At 47.9% G+C, this 25,326-nt stretch overlaps 1 protein-coding gene across 1 annotated transcript; it reads left to right on the forward strand.

Moving 5' to 3' along the window:
• Positions 1 to 393: 393 nt before the first annotated feature.
• Positions 394 to 24,955, forward strand: sav1 (salvador family WW domain containing protein 1). The gene is made up of 5 exons (XM_033026555.1): positions 394 to 532; positions 7,726 to 8,166; positions 16,973 to 17,243; positions 18,871 to 19,020; positions 23,722 to 24,955. Exons 1-5 carry the CDS (start codon positions 439 to 441, stop codon positions 23,933 to 23,935), a joined length of 1,170 nt encoding a protein of 389 aa, XP_032882446.1. The 5' UTR covers positions 394 to 438; the 3' UTR covers positions 23,936 to 24,955.
• The last annotated feature ends 371 nt before the right edge of the window (positions 24,956 to 25,326 follow it).

Here is a 25,326-nt window from a genome sequence, read left to right on the forward strand (position 1 = left end):
TGAATCTTTACATAAATTATTATCTTATCCAGCCCAACAATAAAATACCCTTTATTGAATATGCGGCCGCTGTTAATTTCCCCGCTGTGTTGATTCACAGAGAGAGAGAGAGAGAAGTGCCGGACCCGTAGCCGGGACCCGGCCGGCCGGCAGCCTCTCACTGCGCATGCGGGCGCGTCGGCGGGGGCGGGGCCTGGTGCTGGGCGCGGGCACGAGCGGGGCCTGGTGCTGGGCGCGGGCACGAGCGGCGGGGGCGCGGGAACGAGCGGCGGGGCCTGGTGCTGAGCGCGGGCACGAGCGGGGCCTGGTGCTGGGCGCGGGCACGAGCGGGGCCTGGTGCTGGGCGCGGGGCCGAGGCCGGGCTGCGGGGAGCCGGGAGCGGGCGGGAGGGGAGCGGGGTCGGGGTGGGGGTGGGGGCGGGGATGCGGCGCCGCTGAGATGCTGTCGCGGAAGAAGAGCAAAGCGGAGGCGTCGAAGCCGCTGGAGGTGCAGGGGAGGTACGTGAAGAAGGAGACGTCGCCGCTGCTGGGCGGTGAGTGCCGGCCCGGGGGGGGAGGGGGGGGGGGGGGGGTTGGTAGGGGGAGAGTAAGGGGGGGGGGAGGGGGTGTATGAGGGGTAACGGGGGGAGACAGGATGTGGGGGCAGTGGGAGGGGGTGCAGTGTTAATCTAGCCCAGGGGTGGGGGGAGTGGGTGGGTAGGGGGAGTAAGGGGGGAGGGTGTGGTAGGGGGAGTAAGGGGGGGAGGGGGTGGGTAGGGGGAGTAAGGGGGGAGTGGTGGTTAGGGGAATAAGGGTGGGGTAGGGGGAGTAAGGGGGGAGGGTAGTGGGTAGGGGGAGTAAAGGGGGGGGAGGGTGTGGGTAGGGGGAGTTAAAGGGGGGAGTGGGTGGGTAGGGGGAATAAGGGAGGGAGTGGGTGGGTAGGGGGAGTGAGGGGGGACGGTGTGGGTATGCGATAAGGGGGGAGGGTGGTTGGGGTATGCGATGGGAGGGGGAGTAAAGGGGGGGAGTGGTGTGGTAGGGGGGTTGAGGGGAAGGGGAGGATGGTGTTGTGTAGGGGGGGGTGATGGATACCGGGGTGGGAGACTGTGGGTATGGGATGGGAGGGGGATTGAGGGGTAAGAGGGGGGGGGCACAGGATTTTGGGGCAGTGGGAGGGGGTGCAGTGTTAATCCAGCCCAGGGGGTGGGGGTTGGGGGGGGGGGAAGAGAGTGGTGTTGGGGAGGGGTGAGGGGTATATAGGGAGAGGGTCAAGGCTTGGAGAGGATCTGTGGGGTCGTGGCCAGCTGGGTGGGAGAGGGGGCTCGGCCATGCTGGAGAGGGTGGCGGGTAAGACCAGAGCAAGCTGGGGACCAGAGTGTTTACAGTTCCCCCGGTGGGGCACTCACTGCCGACTGACCCCATAGTGAGCAAGGACCGATGTCCCTCAGTACGCTGTTTGATGCAGGGTGAGCAGGACTGGGTCAGGCAGCAGATGTGATGCAGATGCTTAATCCCGGATGTTTTTCAGAGAGAACATTCTTGTGTATGTGCTTTGTTGAAAGTATGCCAAACAGGGTTACATTTGAATCGTTATTGATACCAGCAGCAATGTGGCAGGTTATTTTCAGTAGAGGGAAATTGCTCTTCAGGTTTGGGGTGGGGGGGGAGGATGATTATGCCAGATATGTGGTGAACCATTTGTAGTTGTGCCTCGTTTATGATCTGCCTTGGCCTTTTCTCGAGGTCGCCACAATTGCAGAAACCAGTTCTGTTCGCGTCCAGTTTGATATCCAGTAGTGGACGCAGGGACTGGGCGCCGTAAAGCTAGGGACGCAAGAAACTGTAGGTGCTGGAATCAAGGGAAACGCACAAAGTGCTGGAGTAACTCAGCCGGGCAGGCAGAGTCGGTGGAGGGAATGGACAGGTGACATTTCTGGCTGTGACCCTTCTCCAACAGAAGGAACAGCAGACGCTGGTTTGAGGAAAGGTCCCGACCCGAAACATCGCCTGTCCACTCCTTCCACAGATGCTGTCTGAGCCGCTGAGTGCCTCCAGCACTCCCTGTCTTGACAAACTTCTGAATTTACTAGTCTTCCAGAGCCAGAGGTCCTTCATTATTCCAGCAGCCCCGGACAAAGGGCCTGTTCCTGTGCTGTACTGTACGATGTAACCCTGTGGACACTTCTGTCAGCCCATCTCACCAGGCCTTGCACTAAAACAGTTTTCCTAATTTTACACTTCGTCAAATCTTACTTGAATAATTGGTAAAGTTTATATTGTAAGCAAGGCATGTTGATGCAACATTGCCGAACTTTATATGACACTTGGTGGTGCTCCTTATTGTGGGCTGGTCAACTGAGTGGTGTAAATCTGTCACAGAGTAGTATATGGTCAGAACTGACCTGTGGAATCCATTGCCACAGAAGGCTGTGGAGGCCAAGTCAGTGGGTATTTTTAAGGCAGAGATAGCTAGATTCTTGATTAGTACGGGTGTCAGGGGTTATGGGGAGAAGGCAGGAAAATGGGGTGAAGAAGGAAAGCTAGATCAGCCATGATTGAATGGCGGAGTAGACTTGATGGGCCGAATGGCCTAATTCTGCTCTTATTAGAAGTAAGGCTTAGTGAATGTGCACTATTTTTAGAGAAAGCTTATGTGCTTTGTCACAACTGTTTGTGAGCCGGTAAAAGTAAACCCTTCAGTCTGAAGAAGGGTCTCGACCCGAAACGTCGCCAATTCCTTCTCTCCATAGATGCTGCCTCCTCACCCGCTGAGTTTCTCCAGCGTTTTGTGTCTGTACACTGCACCATTATTGAGTCTGTTTGTGATTCCTGCACTCCTTGCCAATTGACATAATGGGGTATGTGAGAAATCAGGAGCAGGGGACAAGCCCTGGGTGATCAGTGTACCCTGGGTAGCAGGGTGGTGCAGCGGTAGAGCTGCTGCCTTACAGCGCCAAAGACCCAGGTTCAATCCTGACCTCAGGTACTGTCCGTACGGAGTTTGTACCCTCTCCCTGTGACCACATGGGTTTACTCTGGGCACTCGGGTTTCCTCCCACCATCCAAAGATATGCGAGTTTGTAGGTTCAATGGCTTCTCTAAATTGCCCCTAGTGTGTGTGATAGTACTAGTGTGAACGGACGATCGTTGGTTGGCGTGGACTCTGCTGCCCGAGGGCCTGTTTCCACAGGGTATGTCTAAACTAAACTAGATTATCCATGATGATATTGATCTGATGAGTAAGTTGTCTCTTCCTGCTCCTTTTTTGCTGTTTCTACAATTTCACGATTTTTGATCAAGTTTCCAAATTTTAATTTAGGTGCCTCTTAAATGTTGTGTTTAGAATGTAACTTTATTGTAGGAAGTTCGTGTGGCATTTATCTGTTTTTGTTTGAAAAGGTTGGCACTTGCTCTATTGTTGTCCATATGCTTGAGTTTAGTTTATTGTCACGGTACAGTGAAAAGCTTTTGTTGTGTGCTAACCAGTCAGCAGAAAGACAATACATGATTTCAATTGAGCCATCCACCGAAACACAATGAGGGAATAACGTTTAGTGCAAGGTAAATCCAGGAAAGTCCAATCGAAGATTGTCCGAGGGTCACCAATGAAGTAGATAGTTCAGGACATGAATTCAGGGTCATCTAAGGTGGCACAGTGGCATAACGGTAGATTTATTGCCTTACATCGCCATAGACCCGGGTTTGAACCTGACCATGGGAGCATGTCTGTTCGCAGTTTGCCTGAAGAAGGGTCTCGACCCGAAACGTCACCCATTTCTTCTCTCCAGCGATGTTGCCTGTTCTGCTGAGTTACTCCAGCTTTTTGTGTCTATCTCCGGTGTTTGTACGTTCTCCCTGTGACCTACCTGGGTTCTCTCCGAGAATTTTGGTTTACCCCCACACTCCAAAGACGTACAAGTTTGTAGGTTAATTGGCTTGGTAAAATTGTAAATTGTCCAGAGTGTGTGTGAGGGATAGTGTTAATGCGTGGGAATCGTAGGTTGGTACGGACTCGGTGGGACGAAGGGCCTGTTTCCGCGCTGTATCTCCAAACTAAAACTAAACTGATTAGTGACATATGTTTTAACGTGAAACTGGCAAATTACAGGATGCTGGATTAGAGGTTTGATTGCAGTCACTGTCCTGGTGTTTATTATCAATGCTGCTCAATTTTGTCCCTTTTCAATTTGAAATGAAATATAGTCAGTGCTTTTATTACACTGCTACTCATTAATGTCTGCTGAAGTTTTTAGATCACAGCTGTCCAAGAGGAATGAGTTGCAAGGTTTGAGCACTTCTCAGTGTTTTGATGTCTCAAATTAGATTCCAAAGGAAACTGAATTTGACCTGTCTAAATTATTGGTTCCAAAGTTTGCTGCTAATCTTGCGGAAACAATAATTCTGTGTAAATTGCACATTTCAAGGATCAACATACCATTCCTCGGTTTCTGTTCGGCATCCCCACTGCCACCCATGTGGCAGAGCAGAGGCTCTTTAATGGCCAGGAAGGCATTGATAAAAAATATTGATGCTCCTGAACACATCATCAGTGATGTAACCTGGGGTCATTGGGTGTTTTGGGTCTTTCAACATCAGACACCCTCGCCCAGACGACCCAGCCATGGTTGATCAGACCACGACTTGTGTTCAGGTGGCATTCGCTCCTCCCCATGGAGCTTGTGCAAGCATGATGTTCTGTGGAAGACTGCAGTCATCATTGCTCACAATTCCAGCATCCGCACTCCCTTGTGTCTGCAGTCACATAAGCCAGTTGTGCCCCTATTTTATTTTAGTTTTCGAGGTACAGCGCGGAAAAAGCCCGTTCGACCCATCGAATCCACACCGATCAGTGATCCCCGCACATTATCCGACACTGGGGACAATTTTTTACACATATACCAAGCGATTAACCTATATGTCTTTGGACTATGATGAAACCGAAGTTCTTGGAAAAAAGCCCCACGCAGTTTACGGGGAGAACGTACAAACTCAGCACCCGTAGTTAGGATGAAACCCGGATCTCTGGTGCTGTAAGGCAGCAACTCTACCACAACGCCACCGTGCTGCCCTAATCCGTACAGATGATTGTTCCTTGATCAATAGCTTTTCCTCTTGTTTGAGCAAACAATGCCAAGACCAAAGACAATCTCCAGCCTTTCTTGATCCATATTACTTCTGATGTCTTCTTCTTGCGTATGGTGTGCACAGCCTAAAGTTGCAGGACAACTTGTTCTATTTGATCTTATTTGATTGTGCATGCCGGGTTGATTGCATTCGTCGAAACAGGGTGGACCACGTGAAGGTTGCAATCTCCCACCCCCACTTCTGATGTAGCATTCCACATTCTACACTCACAAATCTAAATTAGGTTTGGTAAACAAACGTGGCTAAAGAATATAATTACTGACATTCTCACCATTCTTATCTGCTTACCAAGATGCCCCATCTAATAGTGCCATTTGCCTGCATTTGGATTATATCCCTCTAAACCTTTCCTATCCATGCACCTATCCATATGTTTTTTAAATGTTATTATAGTACCTGCCTCTTCCTCTATCTCCTCTGGCAGCTCGTTCCATACACCCTCCACCCTCTGAGTGAAAAGACCACCTGTTAGGTTCCTATTAAATCTTGCTCCTTTCACCTTAAACATATGTCCTCTTGTATTTTATTCCCCTACTCTGGCTAAAAGACTCTGCATTCATCTTCTCTATTCTCCTTGTGATTTTATACACCTCTATAAGATCACCCCTCAGCCTCCTGCATTCCAAAGAATAAAGTCATAGCCTGCCCAATCTCTCCCTGTAGCTCAGCTCATGGTAACATTCCTCTCAGCCAACAATGAACCATTCTACATTTCCTTGAACATTGTCTGCTTTGATCTGTCGTTTTCACACCTTACCCCTCACACAGAGAGTGGTGAATCTCTGGAATTCTCTGCCACAGAAGGTAGTTGAGGCCAGTTCATTGGCTATATTTAAGAGGGAGTTAGATGTGGCCCTTGTGGCTAAAGGGATCAGGGGGTATGGAGAGAAGGCAGGTACAGGATACTGAGTTGGATGATCAGCCATGATCATATTGAATGGCGGAGCAGGCTCGAAGGGCCGAATGGCCTACTCCTGCACCTATTTTCTATGTTTCTATATCTCTAGTTTCCCTCTCCCCTGACTCTCAGCCTGAAGAAGGATCTCGACTCGAAACATCTTGCAGTTTGCATTCTACAGCATCACCCGAGTTTGAATTCCACATCCTACACTCACAAACCTAAATTAGTTTGTAGGATAATTAGCTTGGTATGAATGTAAAACTGTCCCTAGTGTGTGTAAGATAGTGTTAATGTATGGGGATCGCTGGTTGGTGTGGACTCGGTGGGCCGAAGGGCCTGTTTCTGCACCGTATCTCTCAATTAAAATAAAACTAAAATACATAAAATAATGAGAGGCATAGATAGGACAGTCAGAATCTCTTTTTCCAGGGTGGAAATGTCAAATAGAGGGCATAGCTTTAAGGTGAGAGGGACCCAGTTTAAAGGAGTGCGGAAAAAAGGACGGTGGGTGCCTGAAAACCAATGTTAGGGTTGGTGGTGGAGGCAGATACGATAGTGGCATTTAAGAGGCTATTCGGTAGGGACATGGATATGCAGCCAATGAGGGATGTGGATGACACGGAGGCAGAGGAGATTAGTTTAACATGCATCGTGTCGGCACCGACATTGTGTGCCCAGGGTTGTATTCTATGCTTTATGCAATTGTGTTTGTGTAATGGTGAATAATCATTCTTTGATAGGAATGATTACCATCTAAAGTAAATATCTATGCCATTTGTTTAAGAAGAGTTACTGGAAGAGAAATTGAAAAATCTAATTATTTATCTTGCCCGACCTCTGTAGAACATGTTGACACTTTGAAGAAATCGAGTGAACATAATTCAACACACTTGGCCTATTGGTCAACATCAGACGTCGTTCCTATTAGTACCCTGACAAACTTCCCCTGAACTCTTGGGGAAGATTTTCCAGTAAACATTGGCAAGTTTAAAGGGAACTTGTGCCATAGAACCGGGTGGCATTAAGGGGAGCGTGGAAACCAGACTCTAGTGATCTATCCAGCATTCTGATTATTGGAGTCTTGCCCTGACTGGATCAAGTTCAACTTGTCCCCAAATCATTTTTGAACTGGCTGTAAACAGCTGAACCATGTTGAATGTTGCACAAAACATTCCCGGGATGGCGGGGCTGTCATATGCTGAGAGAATGGAGCGGCTGGGCTTGTACACTCTGGAGTTTGGAGGTTTAGAAGGATGAGAGGGAATCTTATTGAAACACAAGATTATTAAGGGTTTGGACATGCTAGAGGCAGGAATCATGTTCCCGATGTTGGGGGAGTCCAGAACCAGGGGCCACAGTTTAAGAATAAGGAGTAAGCCATTTAGAACGGAGACGAGGAAACACTTTTTCTCACAGGGAGTTGTGAGTCTGTGGAATTCTCTGCCTCAGGTGGAGGCCGGTTCTCTGGATGCTTTCAAGAGAGAGCTAGATAGGGCTCTTAAAAATAGCGGAGTCAGGGGCTTTGGGGAGAAGGCAGGAACGGGGTACTGATTGGGGATGATATGCCATGATCACATTGAATGGCGGTGCTGGCTTGAAGGGCCAAATGGCCTCCTCCTGCACCTATTGTCTATTGTCTAAAACCTTTAGTATTCTTGCTTTTTAAAGTTATAATTGTAATGCTGCTCTCTGTAATTACAGATTTAATACCTTCGTTTATTCGTCACGGGCCAACTATTCCAAGGCGGACTGATGTTTTAGTTGAGTCGGGAACATCTGCCTATGCCTCAGCTGATGTGGTTTCCCGAAACCAAAGCTTCCTGCGAGGTCCCGTCCAAAGGCCGGCACGCGAGATCGTCCGACGTGAGAGTAACCGACCTCCGGGACCTTCCTACGTCCCACGCAACATATCTGAGGTGCCTCGAGAGTATGGCGTCTCGACACAGACTTTCTTAGCTGAAGCCACCTCTGAAAACGGCGATGCCAGCCAGCCGGCTCAATACTACTACCCTGACCCATATTACGAAGATGGGCAGAGGCGGCGGCATTTAGCTGAGCGTTTCCGCGATGACTATAGATACTACGACCACACACCTGATCCTTTTGCACGGATACCACAGGGGCAAGGGAGATTTCCAGCAGGTAAGCCTTCTGAGCGAGTGCAGGTAGATTCTCCACGCAGATGAAGACTTCTTTGCCTTAGGATTATTATCATCACGTATAGGTTCAGTGAAAAACATGGCTTGAATGCCATCCAATCAGATATACCATTCATAGATACAGTCAATGCAAACTCCAGTACATAGGCAGCACGGTAGAGTTGCTGCCTGACAGCGCCAGAGATCCGGGTTCCATCCTGACTGCGGGTGCTGTCTGTACGGAGTTTGTACGTTCTCCCCGTGACCCACGTGGGTTTTCTCCGAGATCTTCGGTTTCCTCCCACACTCCAAAGACATTCAAGTTTGTAGGTTAATTGGCTTGGTATGATTGTAAATTGTCCATAGTATGTGTATGGTAGTGTTAATGTGCGGGGATTGCTGGTCAGTGCGAACTCGTTAGACCGAAGAGCCTGTTTCTACGCTGTATCTCAAAAACTAACACTAAGAAACTACGATAGAGCAAAGGAGAAGATACAGGGTGCAAAATTGTAGCATTGTAGAACATCAATTCCATTGGCAAAGTCCAATGAACTCAATGGGGTAGAGGTGTATCAGACAGGAACGCATGAAAAGACCGTATAGAAGCCTGATAATAGAGGAGGAGGGAAGCTGTTCCTGAGTCTGGTGGTCCGCACTTTCAAGCTTCTGTATCTTCTGCTGGACGGGAGCAAAGAGAAGAAAGGATGACCAGGGTGGGACAAGTCTTTGATTATGTTGGCTGCTTTTCTGAGCCAGTGTGAAGTGTTGATGGAGTAGATGGTGGGATGTCTGGGACTGATCGATGGACTGGGTTACTTCCATAACTCTCATTTCTTTCAGTCTTGGGCAGAGCTGTACCCAAACCAAGTGGCGCAGAGGTAGAGTTGCTGCCTTACAGCGAATGCAGCGCCGGAGACCCAGGCTCGATCCCGACTACGGGTTCTGTCTGTACGGAGTTTGTACGTTCTCCCCGTGACCTGCGTGGGTTTTCTCCGAGATCTTCGGTTTCCTCCCACACTTCAAAGACGTACAGGTTTGTAGGTTAATTGGCTTGGTAAATGTAAAAATTGTCCCTAGTTGGTGTAGGATGGTGTTAATGTGCGGGGATCACTGGTCGGCACGGACCATGCTGTCCGTGCTGTCTCTCTAAACTAACTAAAGTATGCTTTCCATGGTGCATCTGTGGAGGTTTGTTGTGCAACTCAAGGCATGCTGAATTTCCTCAGTCTCCTCAGGAAGTGGAGGCGTTGGTGCGTTATCTTGGCTGTCGCATCAATGTGGTAGGTTTACGACAGATCATTGGTAATGTTAACGACGAGGGTCTAGAATCTCTTAACCATTTCAGGTCCTATAATATGGTGTATCTCTCATTACTTCATACAAAATAAATTTAATTTTGTGAACTTTTGGGCATTGCAGCCTCAAGTTTAATTAAATGTAATTGCCACACCCCTCGTGACCATTCCGTAGGATGCCAAGACTTGAACCTCTACAATTTCCTGCAGTCTTCCCAAACCAAGCTGTGATGCATCTCGATAAAATGGTGCATGTGTAGAAGTTGGTGACCTTGATGTGAGGTGGAGCCAGATGTGATGTCGCTTGAAGTGTGCACTGCCATATAGGTTCAGGGAGATTGGAGAGCCCTTCCTGTGATGCAGTATTGTAGCAGCACACTCTGAAAACTAGTGTCATTATGCAGTTCAGTCCACCCCTGGCCAAGCCTGCGGCAGTCCTTTGTGCGATTTTTGAAATGCTATAATTTGAACACATTTTTAGCTCTCTTTGGACTTGTTTTAACTATTTTGGTCAGTGACATCATGTTCAGTTTAGTTTATTGTCACGTGTACCGAGATACAGTGAAAAGCTTTTTGTTGCGTGCTATCCAGTCGGCAGAAGGACAATACATGACCACAATCGAGCCGTTTACAGTGTATCAATACATGATAAGGGAATAACGTTTCGTGCAAGATAAAGCCAGCAAACTCTGAACAAGGGAGGTAGGAGGGACACCATTGAGGTAGATAGTGGTTCAGCACTGCTCTCATTCAATTCAATTCAATTCAACTTTATTGTCATTGCACAGATACAAGTATAGGTACAACGAAATGCAGTTTAGCGTCTGGTCATAGTCATAGTGCAAGATAGGAATTTAAAAAAAATACAGAACAAGCATACATTAGAGTAAGAAGAGTACTGGTTAACAATGTGGATGGAGAGACCAAAGATATCTAGCGACGGGACTCCGAGTTCAGCAATGTAAGTGTGTTGTTGAAAAAGCTGTTCCTCATCCTTCTAGTTCGAGACCTGAGGCTCCTGTATCGCCTCCCTGATGGGAGGAGGGCAAATAGTCCATGGTTAGGGTGGAAGGGGTCTTTGATGATCTTCCCGGCACGTCTCAGACACCGTTTTTGGTGGAGGGCATCCATGGCAGGGAGCGGGGCACCGATGATGTACTGAGCGGTTTTCACCACCCGTTGTAGTGCCTTCCTATCCGCTACGGTGCAACTGCTGTACCATACCGTGAAGCAGGTGGTCAGGATGCTTTCGATGGTACAGCGGTAAAAGTTGGTCAGGATCTGGGGGGACAGGTGAGCTTTCTTGAGCCTCCTCAGGAAGTAAAGGCGCTGCTGCACCTTTTTGATCAGTTTGGTGGTATTGAGGGACCAGGACAGATCCTCCGAGATGTGTACCCCGAGGAATTTGTAGTTGGAGACGCGCTCCACCTCAGTCCCATTTATATGGATGGGGGTATGTCTGCCCCCTCTGTTCTTCCTGAAGTCAACAATAATTTCCTTCGTCTTCTTGGAGTTGAGGACGAGGTTATTGTTGGCACACCAGGTTGTCAGGTGCTGGACCTCCTCCCTGTAGGCTGACTCGTCGTTGTCACTGATCCACCGTGGTGTCGTCGGCAAATTTAATGATGGCTTTGGAGCCATACTTAGGGATGCAGTCATGGGTGAAGAGGGAGTAGAGGAGAGGGCTGAGCACACAGCCCTGTGGCACGCCGGTGTTCAGTGCAGCTACTAGTACAGTTTATCCTATTTATTTGCCAAATAACAGAGTTATTGATGTATAGTGTGTCCAACTGTGCTGGTGAAGTTACTATCTATATCTTAACGAGGCCAGTAGCAATCACATAGAACAGTACAGACAGAACGGGACCATCCTCTAAACCTTCCTCCCCACCCACCTTGAAGCCAAGTACGGGAGTCTGATCAGTGGCACCACATCCTCTGGCCCATCAGCCTTGATCTGACTTGTGGGTCACGCAGCATCTCTGGAGAAAATGGATGTGTGACATTTCCCGGTCGGGAGTAGACACAAAATGCTGGAGTAACACAGCAGGACAGGCAGCCTCACTGGATAGAAATGATGGGTGGCGTTTCAGGTCGAGACCCTTCTTCCGTGTCCCTTTTCAGAGTCTGAAGATGGGTCCCAACACAAAACGATGGGTCCCGACCCTTTTTCGAGAGAGAGAGACTGTCTGACCCGCTGAGTCACTCCAGCACTTTGTGTCTATCTTTGGTTTAAACCCAGCATCTGCAGTTCCTTGTTTCTACATTGTAATCTGACCCGTAGTTTGACAGTAACGCATATCGTCTTTCCACAAGAGGGAGTCAGGGGCTGGATGATTTATGGCAAGTTCCCCTGGTGATTCTACAGTCCGTCCCGCCCCCACCCGCACTCGGCTGATTTGGATGAGTGTAGGTGATTTGAGAAACTCCCTCCGCTCTAGGCCACAGTATTCTGCAGGATTGGTGTACTGTCTGCCACTGTAAATGTGTACTGTTTCAGTAACAAGTGCACTACAGCTGCAAAATGCAGAGTACACCGCGAGAACTTGCCCAGATCACCATCTCAAACCTCATGTTTACCGTAACAATGAGGCAGTAGGTGTTCATAAGTGATAGGAGCAGAATGAGGCCATTTGGCCCATCATGTTTACTCCGCCATTCAATCATGGCTGATCTCCCTCTCCCTCACACCCCCATTCTCCTGCCTTGTCCCCATAACGCCTGATACCCATACTAATCAGGTGTGTGGCTGCCACAATTTGCAAGCTTCCCTTCCCAAGTCACATACTCTTCCCCCTCTCTCCTCCCCCTCCCTCTCTATTAATCTCTCTGAATCAATCTCAGCTTTGAATAAAATAAGATAGACACAAAAAGCTGGGGTTACTCAGTGGGTCAGACAGCATCTCTGGACAGAATAAATAGGTGAGAGTCTTCTTCAGACTGAGAGTTGGGAACGACAGATAGACGGTGATGTAGAGAGATATAGAACAAATGAATGGAAGATATGCGACAGAGGTTCACCTGTACCACATCTATTGCATCCGCTGCTCTAGATGTCAGCTGATCTACATCGGTGAGACCAAGCGTAGGCTTGGTGATCGTTTCGCCAAACACCTCCGCTCGATCAGCATTAACCAACCTGATCTCCCTGTGGCTCAGCACTTCAACTCCCACCCCCTTTCCGAATCCGACCTTTCTGTCCTGGGCCTCCTCCGTGGCCAGAGTGAGCCCCACCGTAAACTGGAGGAGCAGCACCTCATATTCCGCTTGGGCAGTCTGCACCCCAGCGGCATAAACATTGACTTCTCCAATTTCCGGTAGCCCTTGCTGTCTCCTCCCCTTCTCAGCTCTCCCTCAACCCTCTGGCTCCTCCTCTTCCTTTCTTCTTCCCCCCCCCCCCCCGGCCCCACCCTACATCAGTCTGAAGAAGGGTTTCGGCACGAAACGTTGCCTATTTCCTTTACTCCATAGATACTGCCTCACCCGCTGAGTTTCTCCAGCATTTTTGTCTACCTTCCATTTTCCAGCATCTGCAGTTCCTTCTTGAGCATGAGACTGAACATGATGACTTTGAAGCTGGAACAATTTGGATGGGGGAGGAAAGGAGAGAGGGGGATGCAAGGGTCACTTGAAGTTAGAGTAATCAATATTCATACCGCTGGGTTGTAAGCTGCCCAAGCGAAATATGAGGTGCTGTTCCTCCAATTTGAATAAGCTTTTACTAGCTCCTCCCCCCGCACTGCCCCAGACAGCAGAGAATTGCGTTTGTTTTCAATGCATTGTTTAACTATTCCAGTCTTGAAACAGTCAGTCTCTATCCTGTGACTTCTCCCTAGTTCTCGACTTCCATGTTAGTGGAAGCAGTTCTGCAGAGCAACTTTGACAAGCTCTTCAACCTGAAGCAGTAAGCATTCCACTTTGCACAAATGTTTAAGAAAAAACTGAAGATGCTGGAAAAATCAAAGGTAGACAAAAATGCTGGAGAAACTCAGCGGGTGAGGCAGCATCTTTGGAAACATAGAAAATAGGTGCAGGAGTAGGCCATTCGGCCCTTCGAGCCTGCACCGCCATTCAATATGATCATGGCTGATCATCCAACACAATATCCTGTACCCACCTGCCTTCTCTCCATACCCCCTGGTCCCTTTAGCCACAAGGGCCACATCTAACTCCCTCTTAAATATAGCCAATGAACTGGCCTCAACGACCTTCTTTGGCAGAGAATTCCACAGATTCACCACTCTCTGTGTGAAAAATGTTTTTCTCATCTCGGTCCTAAAAGACTTCCCCCTTATCCTTACACAGTGACCCCTGGTTCTGGACTTCCCCAACATCGGGAACAATCTTCCTGTATCTAGCCTGTTCAACCCCTTATGAATTTTGTAAGTTTCTATAAAACCCCCCCTCAAATTTCTAAATTCCAGTGAGTACAAGCCGAGTCTATCCAGTCTTTCTTCATATGAAAGTCCTGACATCCCAGGAATCAGTCTGGTGAACCTTCTCTATACTCCCTCTATGGCAAGAATGTCTTTCCACAGATTAGGAGGCCAAAACTGTACGCAATACTCCAGGTGTGGTCTCATCAAGGCCCTGTACAACTGCAGTAGAACCTCCCTGCTCCTATACTCAAATCCTTTTGCTATGAATGGAGCGAAGGAATAGGTGATTTTTCGGGTCGAGGGGGTCTTTCGACCTTCTCTTTGCACAAATGTTGTCTGACCTGTTCAGCTTTTGTCGAATGAAAACCTCTGGGCCTTGCCTTTCAATGAGGCCATCCCTTATTCTGCTAAACTCTGCAATAACTGTGTGGAGAAAGTAGAATCCATTTACCCAGCAGTGTCCTCGCTTTGGAAAGTTCCAGTTATACCCAGCGTTAGTCTATTTTACTGTCGATTTGATTCAGTCCACATAATACCAGGAACTGCAGGAAGTCACAGGAAATGATCTGGGGTGACGGATACAGCATGGAAACAGGCCCTTCGGCCCACCGAGTCCATGGCAACCGTCAATCACCCATTCATACTAGTTCTATGTTAGAAACATAGAAACATAGAAATTAGGTGCAGGAGTAGGCCATTCGGCCCTTCGAGCCTGCACCGCCATTCAATATGATCATGGCTGATCATCCAACTCAGTATCCCGTACCTGCCTTCTCTCCATACCCTCTGATCCCCTTAGCCACAAGGGCCACATCTAACTCCCTCTTAAATATAGCCAATGAACTGGCCTCGACTACCCTCTGTGGCAGAGAGTTCCAGAGATTCACCACTCTCTGTGTGAAAAAAGTTCTTCTCATCTCGGTTTTAAAGGATTTCCCCCTTATCCTTAAGCTGTGACCCCTTGTCCTGGACTTCCCCAACATCGGGAGCAATCTTCCTGCATCTAGCCTGTCCAACCCCTTAAGAATTTTATAAGTTTCTATAAGATCCCCTCTCAATCTCCTAAATTCTAGAGAGTATAAACCAAGTCTATCCAGTCTTTCTTCATAAGACAGTCCTGACATCCCAGGAATCAGTCTGGTGAACCTTCTCTGCACTCCCTCTATGGCAATAATGTCCTTTCTCAGATTTGGAGACCAAAACTGTACGCAATACTCCAGGTGTGGTCTCACCAAGACCCTGTACAACTGCAGTAGAACCTCCCTGCTCCTATACTCAAATCCTTTTGCTATGAAAGCTAACATACCATTTGCTTTCTTCACTGCCTGCTGCACCTGCATGCCTACTTTCAATGACTGGTGTACCATGACACCCAGGTCTCGCTGCATCTCCCCTTTTCCTAGTCGGCCACCATTTAGATAATAGTCTGCTTTCCTGTTTTTGCCATGTTGTCCCGCTTTCACATGCATTCCCTCCACCCTCGGGGCAATATCAAGAGTCTTAATAACCAACACACCCTGCACACCAGACCCAATATTGTCACCTCTCCATTCCCTCCACCGATGTTGCCTGACCCGCTGAGAGTTCCTCCAACTTTGTGCTTTGCCCTCTGTTTCACTTGGGGAATTTAGGTGGCACCGTTGGTGAAGTCACTGCCTCACAGCGCCAGAGACCCGGGTTCCGTCCTGACCTCGGCTGCTGCTGTGTGAAGTTTGTGCAATCTCCCTGCGATCGCGTGGGTTCCTTCCGGGTGCTCCTGTTTCTTCCCACATCCCAAAGACGTGCGGGTTTATGTGTAGGTTCATTGGCCTCTGTAAATTGCCCCTAGTGTAGGGAGTGAACGTGAAAGTGGGATAACATAGAACAAGTGTGAAAGGGTGATCGATGGTTGGGACGGACTCGGTGGGCAGAAGGGCCTGTTTCCACGCTGTCTCAATCAAAACTAGCAGAACCTTCTTCAGTGAAGCAGACCAAGTACAGTTATCATGCCAGCATCTACTGACGATGGAGAAAATGATTCACTTGTGCTGTGTCTACTAAAAGCAGGACAAATCCAACCTGGAGTTTAAGAAGGAACTGCAGATGCTGGAAAATCGAAGGTAGACAACAGTGCTGGAGAAACTCAGCGGGTGCAGCAGCATCTATGGAGCGAAGGAAATAGGCAACGTTTCGGGCCAAAACCCTTCTTCAGATGACCCGAAACGTTGCCTATTTCCTTCGCTCCATAGATGCTACTGCATCCGCTGAGTTTCTCCAGCACTTTTGTCTAAATCCAACCTGGATTTGATTTCAGATCCTTTCAGGAAGGACAAGGAGGCTTTGGAGAGGGTGTGGAAGAGGTTCACTGGGATGTTGCCTGGACTTTGCTCTTAGCATAAAGAGTGTTTGATTTCATTACAAAAACAGACACACAAAGCTGGAGTAACTCAGCGGGTCAGACAACATCTCTGAAGAAAAGGAATAGGTGGCGTTTCGGGTGGTGACCCTTCTTCACATTTCATTACCTGTAGTTGTAATGCAGGATTTCCTGCAGAATAAACCTCCAAGAGGATTCGGTTTTGGAAAGATCCATTTCTGCATCAAAGATGTCAACAAAATATAGAGAGTACAGAGGAGATTTACTAGAATGTTGCCTGGGTTTCAGCAACTAAGTTACAGAGAAAGGTTGAACAAGATAGGTCTTTATTCTTTGGAGCGCAGAATGTTAAGAGGGGACTTGATAGAGGTCTTTAAAATGATGAGAGGGATAGACAGAGTTGACGTGGATAAGCTTTTTCCATTGAGCGTAGGGAAGATTCAAACAAGAGGACATGATTTAAGAATTAAGGGACAAAAGTTTAGGGGTAACATGAGGGGGAACTTCTTTACTCAGAGAGTGGTAGCTGTGTGGAATGAGCTTCCAGTGGAAGTGGTGGAGGCAGGTTCGATTTTATCTTTTAAAAATAAATTGGATAGGTATATGGACGGGAAAGGAATGGAGGGTTATGGTCTGAGTGCAGGTAGATGGGACTAGGTGAGAGTAAGTGTTCGGCACGGACTAGAAGGACCGAGATGGCCCGTTTCCGTGCTGTAATTGTTATATGGTTATATCGTTACATGCATCAGTGTGATGACGTGAATGTCGTGTGCGTTTCAGGTATCGGGCGAGTTGCGTCGACGTCGGCAGGGAACCTGACGAGCCACGCTGCGGACGAGCTGGCGCTCCCCCTGGGCTGGTCGGCCGACTGGACCATCCGCGGCAGGAAATACTACATCGACCACAACACCAACACCACGCACTGGAGCCACCCGCTGGAACGGGAGGGATTGCCGCCTGGCTGGGAACGCGTGGAATCACCAGAGTTTGGTGTTTACTACGTGGATCATATCAACAAACGGGCCCAGTACCGGCATCCCTGTGCTCCCAGGTACAGTCACGAGTGTTTTATCGTCATAGGTCCCCAAATAGAACTACTTGCAGCAGCACAACACATATGTAACACATAGCACTCCGCAATACCCATAATAAACAACAAAAACAACGTTTTTAATATATATAACAATGTCCCCAAGTCTACAGATTTCGGAGCCTATTTGGAGGTTGCGCTGTTTAATAGCCTGGTGGTTGTAGGGAAGAAGCTGCTCCTGCTTTCACTTTCTAGGCTCCTGTACCTTCTTCCCGATAACAGAAGTGAAAAGAGAGCATGGCCAGGGTGGTGTGGGTCCTCTGATGCCTGCTGCCTTCTTGAGGCAGCGACTCTTGTAGGTGCCTTCAGTGGTGGGGAGGTCAGGTGGACTGGGCAGTGTTCACCAAAGATCCTACTAGCGGAGCAAGATAGTCCACTCCTTCTAAATGCAATTGGCTGACGTGTAGTACGCAACGGAGCGGAACGTGGGCCTTTTTTTCATCCATTTCAGTAACCGGACCCGACTCGCAGTGTAATCAACGTTGCGGGGGAAAAGTTTGTGTTAATAAATTATAATTCTGAAAATGAGGAGAAGATTTTTACCAAAGAACTTTTATTTTTACGAGGATGTTTCCGTAACCGGCTTCCGTCTCCGCACTAGTATCTTTGCTCCGCTACGGGAGCTTTGGTGCGGAGACGGAAGCCGGTTACGGAAATGGGGCGGAAATGGGTCCTCCACACATTTCCTTATGAAATCAGTAACAACCATGGCATATTGGTTCGGGTCCGTTGCAAATTCTTTGAACATCACTCTATCTACTAACTCCAAACAATCCCAGAGTCGTTCCTCTGCCTCCCCTGACCAGCTCTGTGCAGTCCTCACCACTGGACATGTGCTCTTCAGTCGCTGCCTACACATAGGAAGAAGGGGCATAGCCAGGCAGTTGGATTTCCCAAAGTGAGGGCAATAGGCATCTTTGATTGGGGAATAGTTGTGGCCAAGGGTTGATGCTGCCAGGTGCAGAGAGCAAGAGATGAACAGGGACCCCACTGCATGTGAACACCACCACATGTTGGCCATGAGGCAGACGCCACCACCTCTCCCTCTACCCTAATCTAATTTGAGGAAGGACATCCTTGTGATTGAGGCTCACGAGATTGAACCCTGGGACCAATAGGCTTGTATTCACTGGAGTTTAGAAGGATGAGGGGGTATCTTATACAAACATATAAAATTATAAAAGGACTGGACAAGCTAGATGCAGGAAAAATGTTCCCAATGTTGGGCGAGTCCAGAACCAGGGGCCACAGTCTTAGAATAAAGGGGAGGTCATTTAAGACTGAGGTGAGAAAAAACGTTTTCACCCAGAGAGTTGTGGATTTGTGGAATTCCCTGCCACAGAGGGCAGTGGAGGCCGTCACTGGATGGATTTAAGAGAGAGTTAGATAGAGCTCTAGGGGCTAGTGGTATCAAGGAGATATGGGGAGAAGGCAGGCACGGGTTATTGATAGGGGACGATCACAATGAATGGCGGTGCTGGCTCGAAGGGCCGAATGGCCTCCTCCTGCATCTATTTTCTATGTTTCTATGTTACCCGATGCCTCTGTTGTGTCCACACATTGACGGTGTTGAACCCTCTTGTTGCAGCGTCCCCCGGTACGATCAGCCTCCTGCCCTCCTCCCACCCGTCACCTACCAGCCACGGCAGACCCAACGCAACCAGCTGGTGCCCGCCAACCCCTACCACACGGCAGAAATCCCAGACTGGCTGAAGGTCTACGCCAGGGCTCCGGTCAAGTGAGTATACATGAGAAACGGCCTTCTCTGCTCTAACATCTATCTATATTTAAAACTGTGTGTGTGTTTCTGCCTGTCTTGTGGGTGCCAGCCTTTGATTCGTTGCTACGCCAACACCAGATGCAGAAACACCGAGATTTTTTCAATTTCGGTAGAGATTTCACTTTTCATTCCAAATATCCACTCCTGATTAAATTTCGTCCTGTTTATGTACACATTTTTAATAAAGTCCCCCCCCCCCCCCCCCCCCACTCACTCATTTTGTTGCCTCCTGCTGGCCAGCGACCATGGGTGTCATGGTACACCAGTCATTGAAAGTAGGGCATGCAGGTGCAGCAGGCAGTGAAGAAAACGAATGGTATGTTAGCTTTCATAGCAAAAGGATTTGAGTATAGGAGCAGGGAGGTTCTACTGCGGTTGTACAGGGTCTTGGTGAGACCACACCTGGAGTATTGCGTACAGTTTTGGTCTCCAAATCTGAGGAAGGACATTATTGCCATAGAGTGAGTGCAGAGATGGTTCACCAGACTGATTCCTGGGATGTCAGGACTGTCTTATGAAGAAAGACTGGATAGACTTGGTTTATACTCTCTAGAATTTAGGAGATTGAGAGGGGATCTTATAGAAACTTACAAAATTCTTAAGGGGTTGGACAGGCTAGATGCAGGAAGATTGCTCCCGATGTTGGGGAAGTCCAGGACAAGGGGTCACAGCTTAAGGATAAGGGGGAAATCCTTTAAACCGAGATGAGAAGAACTTTTTTCACACAGAGAGTGGTGAATCTCTGGAACTCTCTGCCACAGAGGGTAGTCGAGGCCAGTTCATTGGCTATATTTAAGAGGGAGTTAGATGTGGCCCTTGTGGCTAAGGGGATCAGAGGGTATGGAGAGAAGGCAGGTACGGGATACTGAGTTGGATGATCAGCCATGATCATATTGAATGGCGGTGCAGGCTCGAAGGGCCGAATGGCCTACTCCTGCACCTAATTTCTATGTTTCTATGTTTCCATAACGGCTGCTGGCGCCCGCCTCTCGCCTCAAAGACGCCATTTAAAAACAGCCGCACTGCTGAGTGCTGGAATCTTATGTTCGGGAAAGGCTTGAGTTGGAGGACCGTGGGGGCTACGGGTAGGGAACGGGTGCGTTGGGGGAGCAGACCCAACATTGCGTTTGCCTTCCTTGCTACCGATTTAGACTTGAAGATTAACTTTTTGGGAATCCTGCACCAGCACTCCCAAGTCCCTTTACACCTCCTCGGGTCTTGGGGAATGAAGGGTCTTTCTGTCCAAGTGCACAGATCTGTAGATGTGGCAGCACTGGTAGATAAGGTAGGGGGTGATGGAGAAGGCATGTTTGCCTTCAGTAACCAGGGCACAGAGGACAAGTGCAGGGCGGACTAGGTGTAGCTCTATAGTACCTGTGTGAGGCCGCACCTTCAACACTGTGAGCGGCTCCACAGTGGGCGGCAATGCTCCCTCAGCACCAGTGGCCCAGGATCACTCATGCTCTCTGTGTGGAGTTTGCATGTTTTCCCCATGAATATAGATCATAGTCACACAGCACAGAAACAGCCCAACTTATCCATGCCCACCAAGATGACCCATCTTAGCTAGTCCCATTATCCCGCGTTTGTCCCATTTCCCTCCAACTCTTAATATCCATGGTATGTGTCAGGGATATGGGAAGAAGCAGGAGACTGAGGTTGAGAGGGAAAAATAGGTCAGCCACGATTGAATGGCGGAGTAGAATTGATGGGCAGAATGGCCTAGTTCTACTCCTACAACTTATGAATTACCCGTCCTAATGTCTTTTAAATGTTGTTATAGTCCCTGCCTCAACCACCTCTGGCAGCTTGTTCCATACACCCACCACCCTCTGTGTGGAATAGGTCACCCCTCGGGTTCCTATTAAATCTTTCCCCCTCATCCTGAACCTAAGTCCTCTGGTTCTTGATTCCTCCGACTCTGGGTAAAAGATTCTGTGCATTCCCTTCATGATTTTATACACCTTTATAAGATCAGCCTTCTGCGCTCCAACGAATCAAGTCCCACCTTGCTCAACCTCTCCCTGTCCCTCGAATAGTGGAAACCACATTGTAAAACTTGTCCGCACTCCCTCCCTCCAGCCGGCTGGCTGATTAATTAGCCACTAAAGCACTGCAAGTGTGGAGGTAAATGTGGGAATCTGATGGAAACACGAGAAGAGAATGGGATGAGTGAGTGTGAATGGGTTGTTGGTCGTCAGTATGGACAGAGTGGGACAAGTCCCCTGCTTTGTGTTGTATGACTAATTCTCATGAAAATACTTCCTTTGGTGGAGGCAAAACTCTGTCGTTGAGTTGAGTATTAAATGGATAGAAATTCTGAGTTCACTCAGAAGCCCTTGTTCAATATTTTGTTATTGATAAAGTGAGTGACCTGAATGAAATTAGTTTTATAAAGTCTGGGTAGCCTCCCCCACCTCTTTGTTTCAAATGCACAATGTTCTGGAAGTCAATAGACAATAGGTGCAGGAGTAGGCCATTTGGCCCTTTGAGCCAGCACCGCCATTCAATGTGATCATGGCTGATCATCCACAATCAGTATCCTGTTCCTGCCTTCTCCCCACATCCCCTGACTCCGCTATTTTTAAGAGCCCTATCTAGCTCTCTCTTGAAAGCATCCAGAGAACCAGCCTCCATCGCCCTCTGAGGCAGAGAATTCCACAGACTCACCACTCTGTGAGAAAAAGTGTTTCCTCGTCTCCGTTCTAAATGGCTTACTCCGTATTCTTAAACTGTGGCCCCTGGTTCTGGACTCCCCCAACATCGGGAACATGTTTCCTGCCTCTAGTGTGTCTCCAAGCCCTTAACAATCTTATATGTTTCAAGTCATTCGGCAGTGTCTGTTCATCTATAAACCATCTGTGGTCGCGAGTCTGCATCAGGTCATAGTCAAAGAGCAGCAGGAATCACAGAAGGTGGGCAATGAGAGAGGGTCTCACAGAACTCACAGCAGTGAGTGGAGAACTTCTGCAAGGCAGACATACCTTGAGATTTTGCAGTGGAACAGTAAAGTGGAGATAAAAGGAACTACAGATGCTGGAAGAACGGTCCCGACCCCGAAACACCATCTGTCCATTCCCTCCACAGATGCTGCCTGACCCGCTGAGTTCTTCCAGCACTTTGTGTTTTGCTCAAGATTCCAGCATCTGCAGTTCCTTTTGTGCTCTATATTCCATCACCCAGAGATATGATGCACTCTCACTCACCCTGTTCACTGTACCAGACATGCTGGGCACACAAAGACAGACACAAAAAGCTGGAGTAACTCAGCAGGACAGGAAGCATCTCTGGAGAAAAGGAATGGGTAACATTTCAGGTCGAGACCCTTCCTCACACTGAGTCAAGGGAAAGGGAAACGAGAGATATAGATAGTGATGTAGAGAGAGATATAGAACAAATGAATGAAAGATATGCAAAAAATATATATGCGATGATAAAAGACACAGGCCATTGGTGAGTCTCGTTGTCCTAGCTTCAAAGTCGTCTTGTTGAGTCTCATTGTGTTCCTTTTTTGCATATGTTACATTCATATATCTCTCTATATTATATTCTATCTCTCTATATCGCCGTCAATATCTCTTAATAATAATAATAATAAATTTTATTTATGGGCGCCTTTCAAGAGTCTCAAGGACACCTTACAAAAATTTAGCAGGTAGAGGAAAAACATGTAAGGGGAATGAAATAGATAGTAGAGACATGACTAGTACACAAAGTAAAGACAGAATTCAATTCAAAACACAATATGAGGCAATTAATGCACAGATGAAAAGGGAGGGGGACGTGGGGCTAAGGATAGGCAGAGGTGAAGAGATGGGTCTTGAGGCGGGACTGGAAGATGGTGAGGGACACGGAATTGCGGATCAGTTGGGGGAGGGAGTTCCAGAGCCTGGGAGCTGCCCTGGAGAAGGCTCTGTCCCCAAAACTGCGGAGGTTGGACTTGTGGATGGAGAGGAGACCGGCTGATGTGGATCTGAGGGACCGTGAGGGTTGGTAGGGGGAGAGGAGGTCAGTGAGATATGGGGGGGCCAGATGGTGGAGGGCTTTGTAGGTGAGGACCAGGATTTTGTAGGTGATCCGGTGGGAGATGGGAAGCCAGTGAAGTTGTTTGAGGACTGGAGTGATGTGATGCCAGGATTTGGTGTGGGTGATGAGTCGGGCGGCTGCGTTCTGGACCAGTTGGAGTCGGTTGATGTAGGTGGAGCTGATGCCAAGGAGAAGTGAGTTGCAATAGTCCAGTCGGGAGGAGATGAAGGCATGGATGAGTCTTTCAGCAGCGGGAGGTGTGAGAGAGGGTCTGAGTTTGGCAATGTTGCGGAGATGAAAGAAGGAGGTTTTAATGACATGGCGGATGTGAGGCTCAAGGGAGAGGGTGGAATCAAAGACCTCTTGTTTCCCTTTCCCCTGACTCTGTCTGAAGAAGGGTCACAACATGAAACGTCACCTATTCCTTTTCTCCAGAGACCCTTCTTCAATCCTCCTCCTACCTGTCCAGTTATACTCCACCCAGTAACCTCATGCATCTGCAATGCAAGTTGTGTTTAAATATAGAACGTGTATGTACGTATGTGTGTTCTGGCTCGAATCGTGTGAGTGTTCCTTTTGGAAGTGTGATTTGATCAAGTCTAACTCCATTGGCGTTTGGTGCCGCCGCTGCAGATATGATCACATTCTGAAGTGGGAGCTCTTCCAACTGGCAGACCTGGACACTTACCAAGGCTTGCTCAAACTGCTGTTCATGAAGGAACTGGAAAGGATTGTCAAGTCCTACGAGGCGTACAGACAAGCTCTCCTGACAGAGCTTGACAACCGCAAGCAGAGACAGCAGTGGTACGCACAGCATCATAGCAAGAACTTCCCCCCAAACGTCTGACTGTGTGTGACTTGTCACTTGACCTTCCTGCTACTTATCAGACTCTTGCTGTGTTTGCAGTGAAGATGCCATTCGCTTGGAGATGATGGCCTCTACATGTCAGCCCCTTTCACCAAGTGTGTAGAGTTTGTTTCTGTATATGTTGGACTTTCTCTCTCCAGGTGATAGACACGTACACACTGCGGCAGGCATCCAGGAGCGCCCGCATAGCTTTAAACGTGGAGAGTTTGGTTAAATTAGCTAAGGCATCCAACACTATAACTCCAAACGAGAACACTAACATGTTTACAGATGAAGCCAAACACTCGAGGGTTTTGTGGTGACCATTTGATCTCATGGCATGGTTATATGCCGATTTTAATGGTCATTGCCACATTTTTAACACTACAAGTTTGACATTACACTGTGCTCCCATGGGCTTTTTCTTCTTCTTACTTTAGCTCCACATATTGCATCCAGTGAGAACACTTTGTAGCCCGGGTGTTATGTGACACTTTCATTCGGCTTGTTTAGCAGCTGGTTTATTTAACTGACTAGACACTCATTACTTCAGCATTCTCTTGCAAGTAAATCAGGGAAACGATGAAGCTTATTTGAACTCTTTACTCACGAACTGAAGCATTTTGTACAAGTAACGTTTTGTACAATTACAGACTGGTTAGCAAGTCTGAATGTTCATAGATGCCAGGCTTTTCATACAACATTGAAACTTCACACTGTATATATGGTTCAGCATTTCAGCAGTATAAAGATTGCTATTTATTAATTATTTTAGTGCAATAATATGTATAAACTTGCATAAATTCCAATAAACTTTTTATAAATGATTCAATATTATTCATCGGTTCATTCCTCGTAATTGAGAATTTTTCCATCATTTTTTGATTATTAGACTTGCTTATTGTCTTATGCAAAACCAAGGGAAAAAATATATATTTCTGTTACTGTAATACTTTGTGGCGAATGCAGTTGTAAATTCTTTTTATTAAAAATTGTGTTATTCTTGCAGTTTTACTGTAATTCCAAGTTCCAGTGTTTTCTTTGGCGAAGACTGCTCCTAAGTTCAATCTAAGTACCGAACTATCTCTGATTGTTGCTGTAGGAATTCGTAAAACAATCTGGGATCTGGTCTGGTCTGAAGAAGGATCCCGACACAAGTTCCAGGAGTAGAATTAGGCCCTTCGGCCCATTGAGTCTACTTTACCCTAAACAGTAGCCTGGATATAAGGTGCAAGTTGAATCGGGAGTTAAAATTGGCATGTCCTAAAGGTAATGCTACGGTTGTGATGGGAGATTTCAACATGCAGGTAGACTGGGAAAATCAGGTTGGTACTGGACTCCAAGAAAGGGAATTTGTGGAGTGCCTCCGCGATGGATTCTCAGAGCAGCTT

The sequence above is a fragment of the Amblyraja radiata genome, chromosome 9 (genome assembly GCF_010909765.2).
Source record: "Amblyraja radiata isolate CabotCenter1 chromosome 9, sAmbRad1.1.pri, whole genome shotgun sequence".
Lineage (NCBI taxonomy): Eukaryota > Metazoa > Chordata > Chondrichthyes > Rajiformes > Rajidae > Amblyraja > Amblyraja radiata.

Coding starts and splice junctions, on each gene's coding strand:
- sav1 (XM_033026555.1), top strand. CDS start 439: ATGCTGTCGCGGAAGAAGAGCAAAGCGGAGGCGTCGAAGCCGCTGGAG. Junction 8,167..16,972: donor GCAAGGGAGATTTCCAGCAG/GTAAGCCTTCTG, acceptor TGTGCGTTTCAG/GTATCGGGCGAGTTGCGTCG. Junction 19,021..23,721: donor TACGCCAGGGCTCCGGTCAA/GTGAGTATACAT, acceptor CCGCCGCTGCAG/ATATGATCACATTCTGAAGT.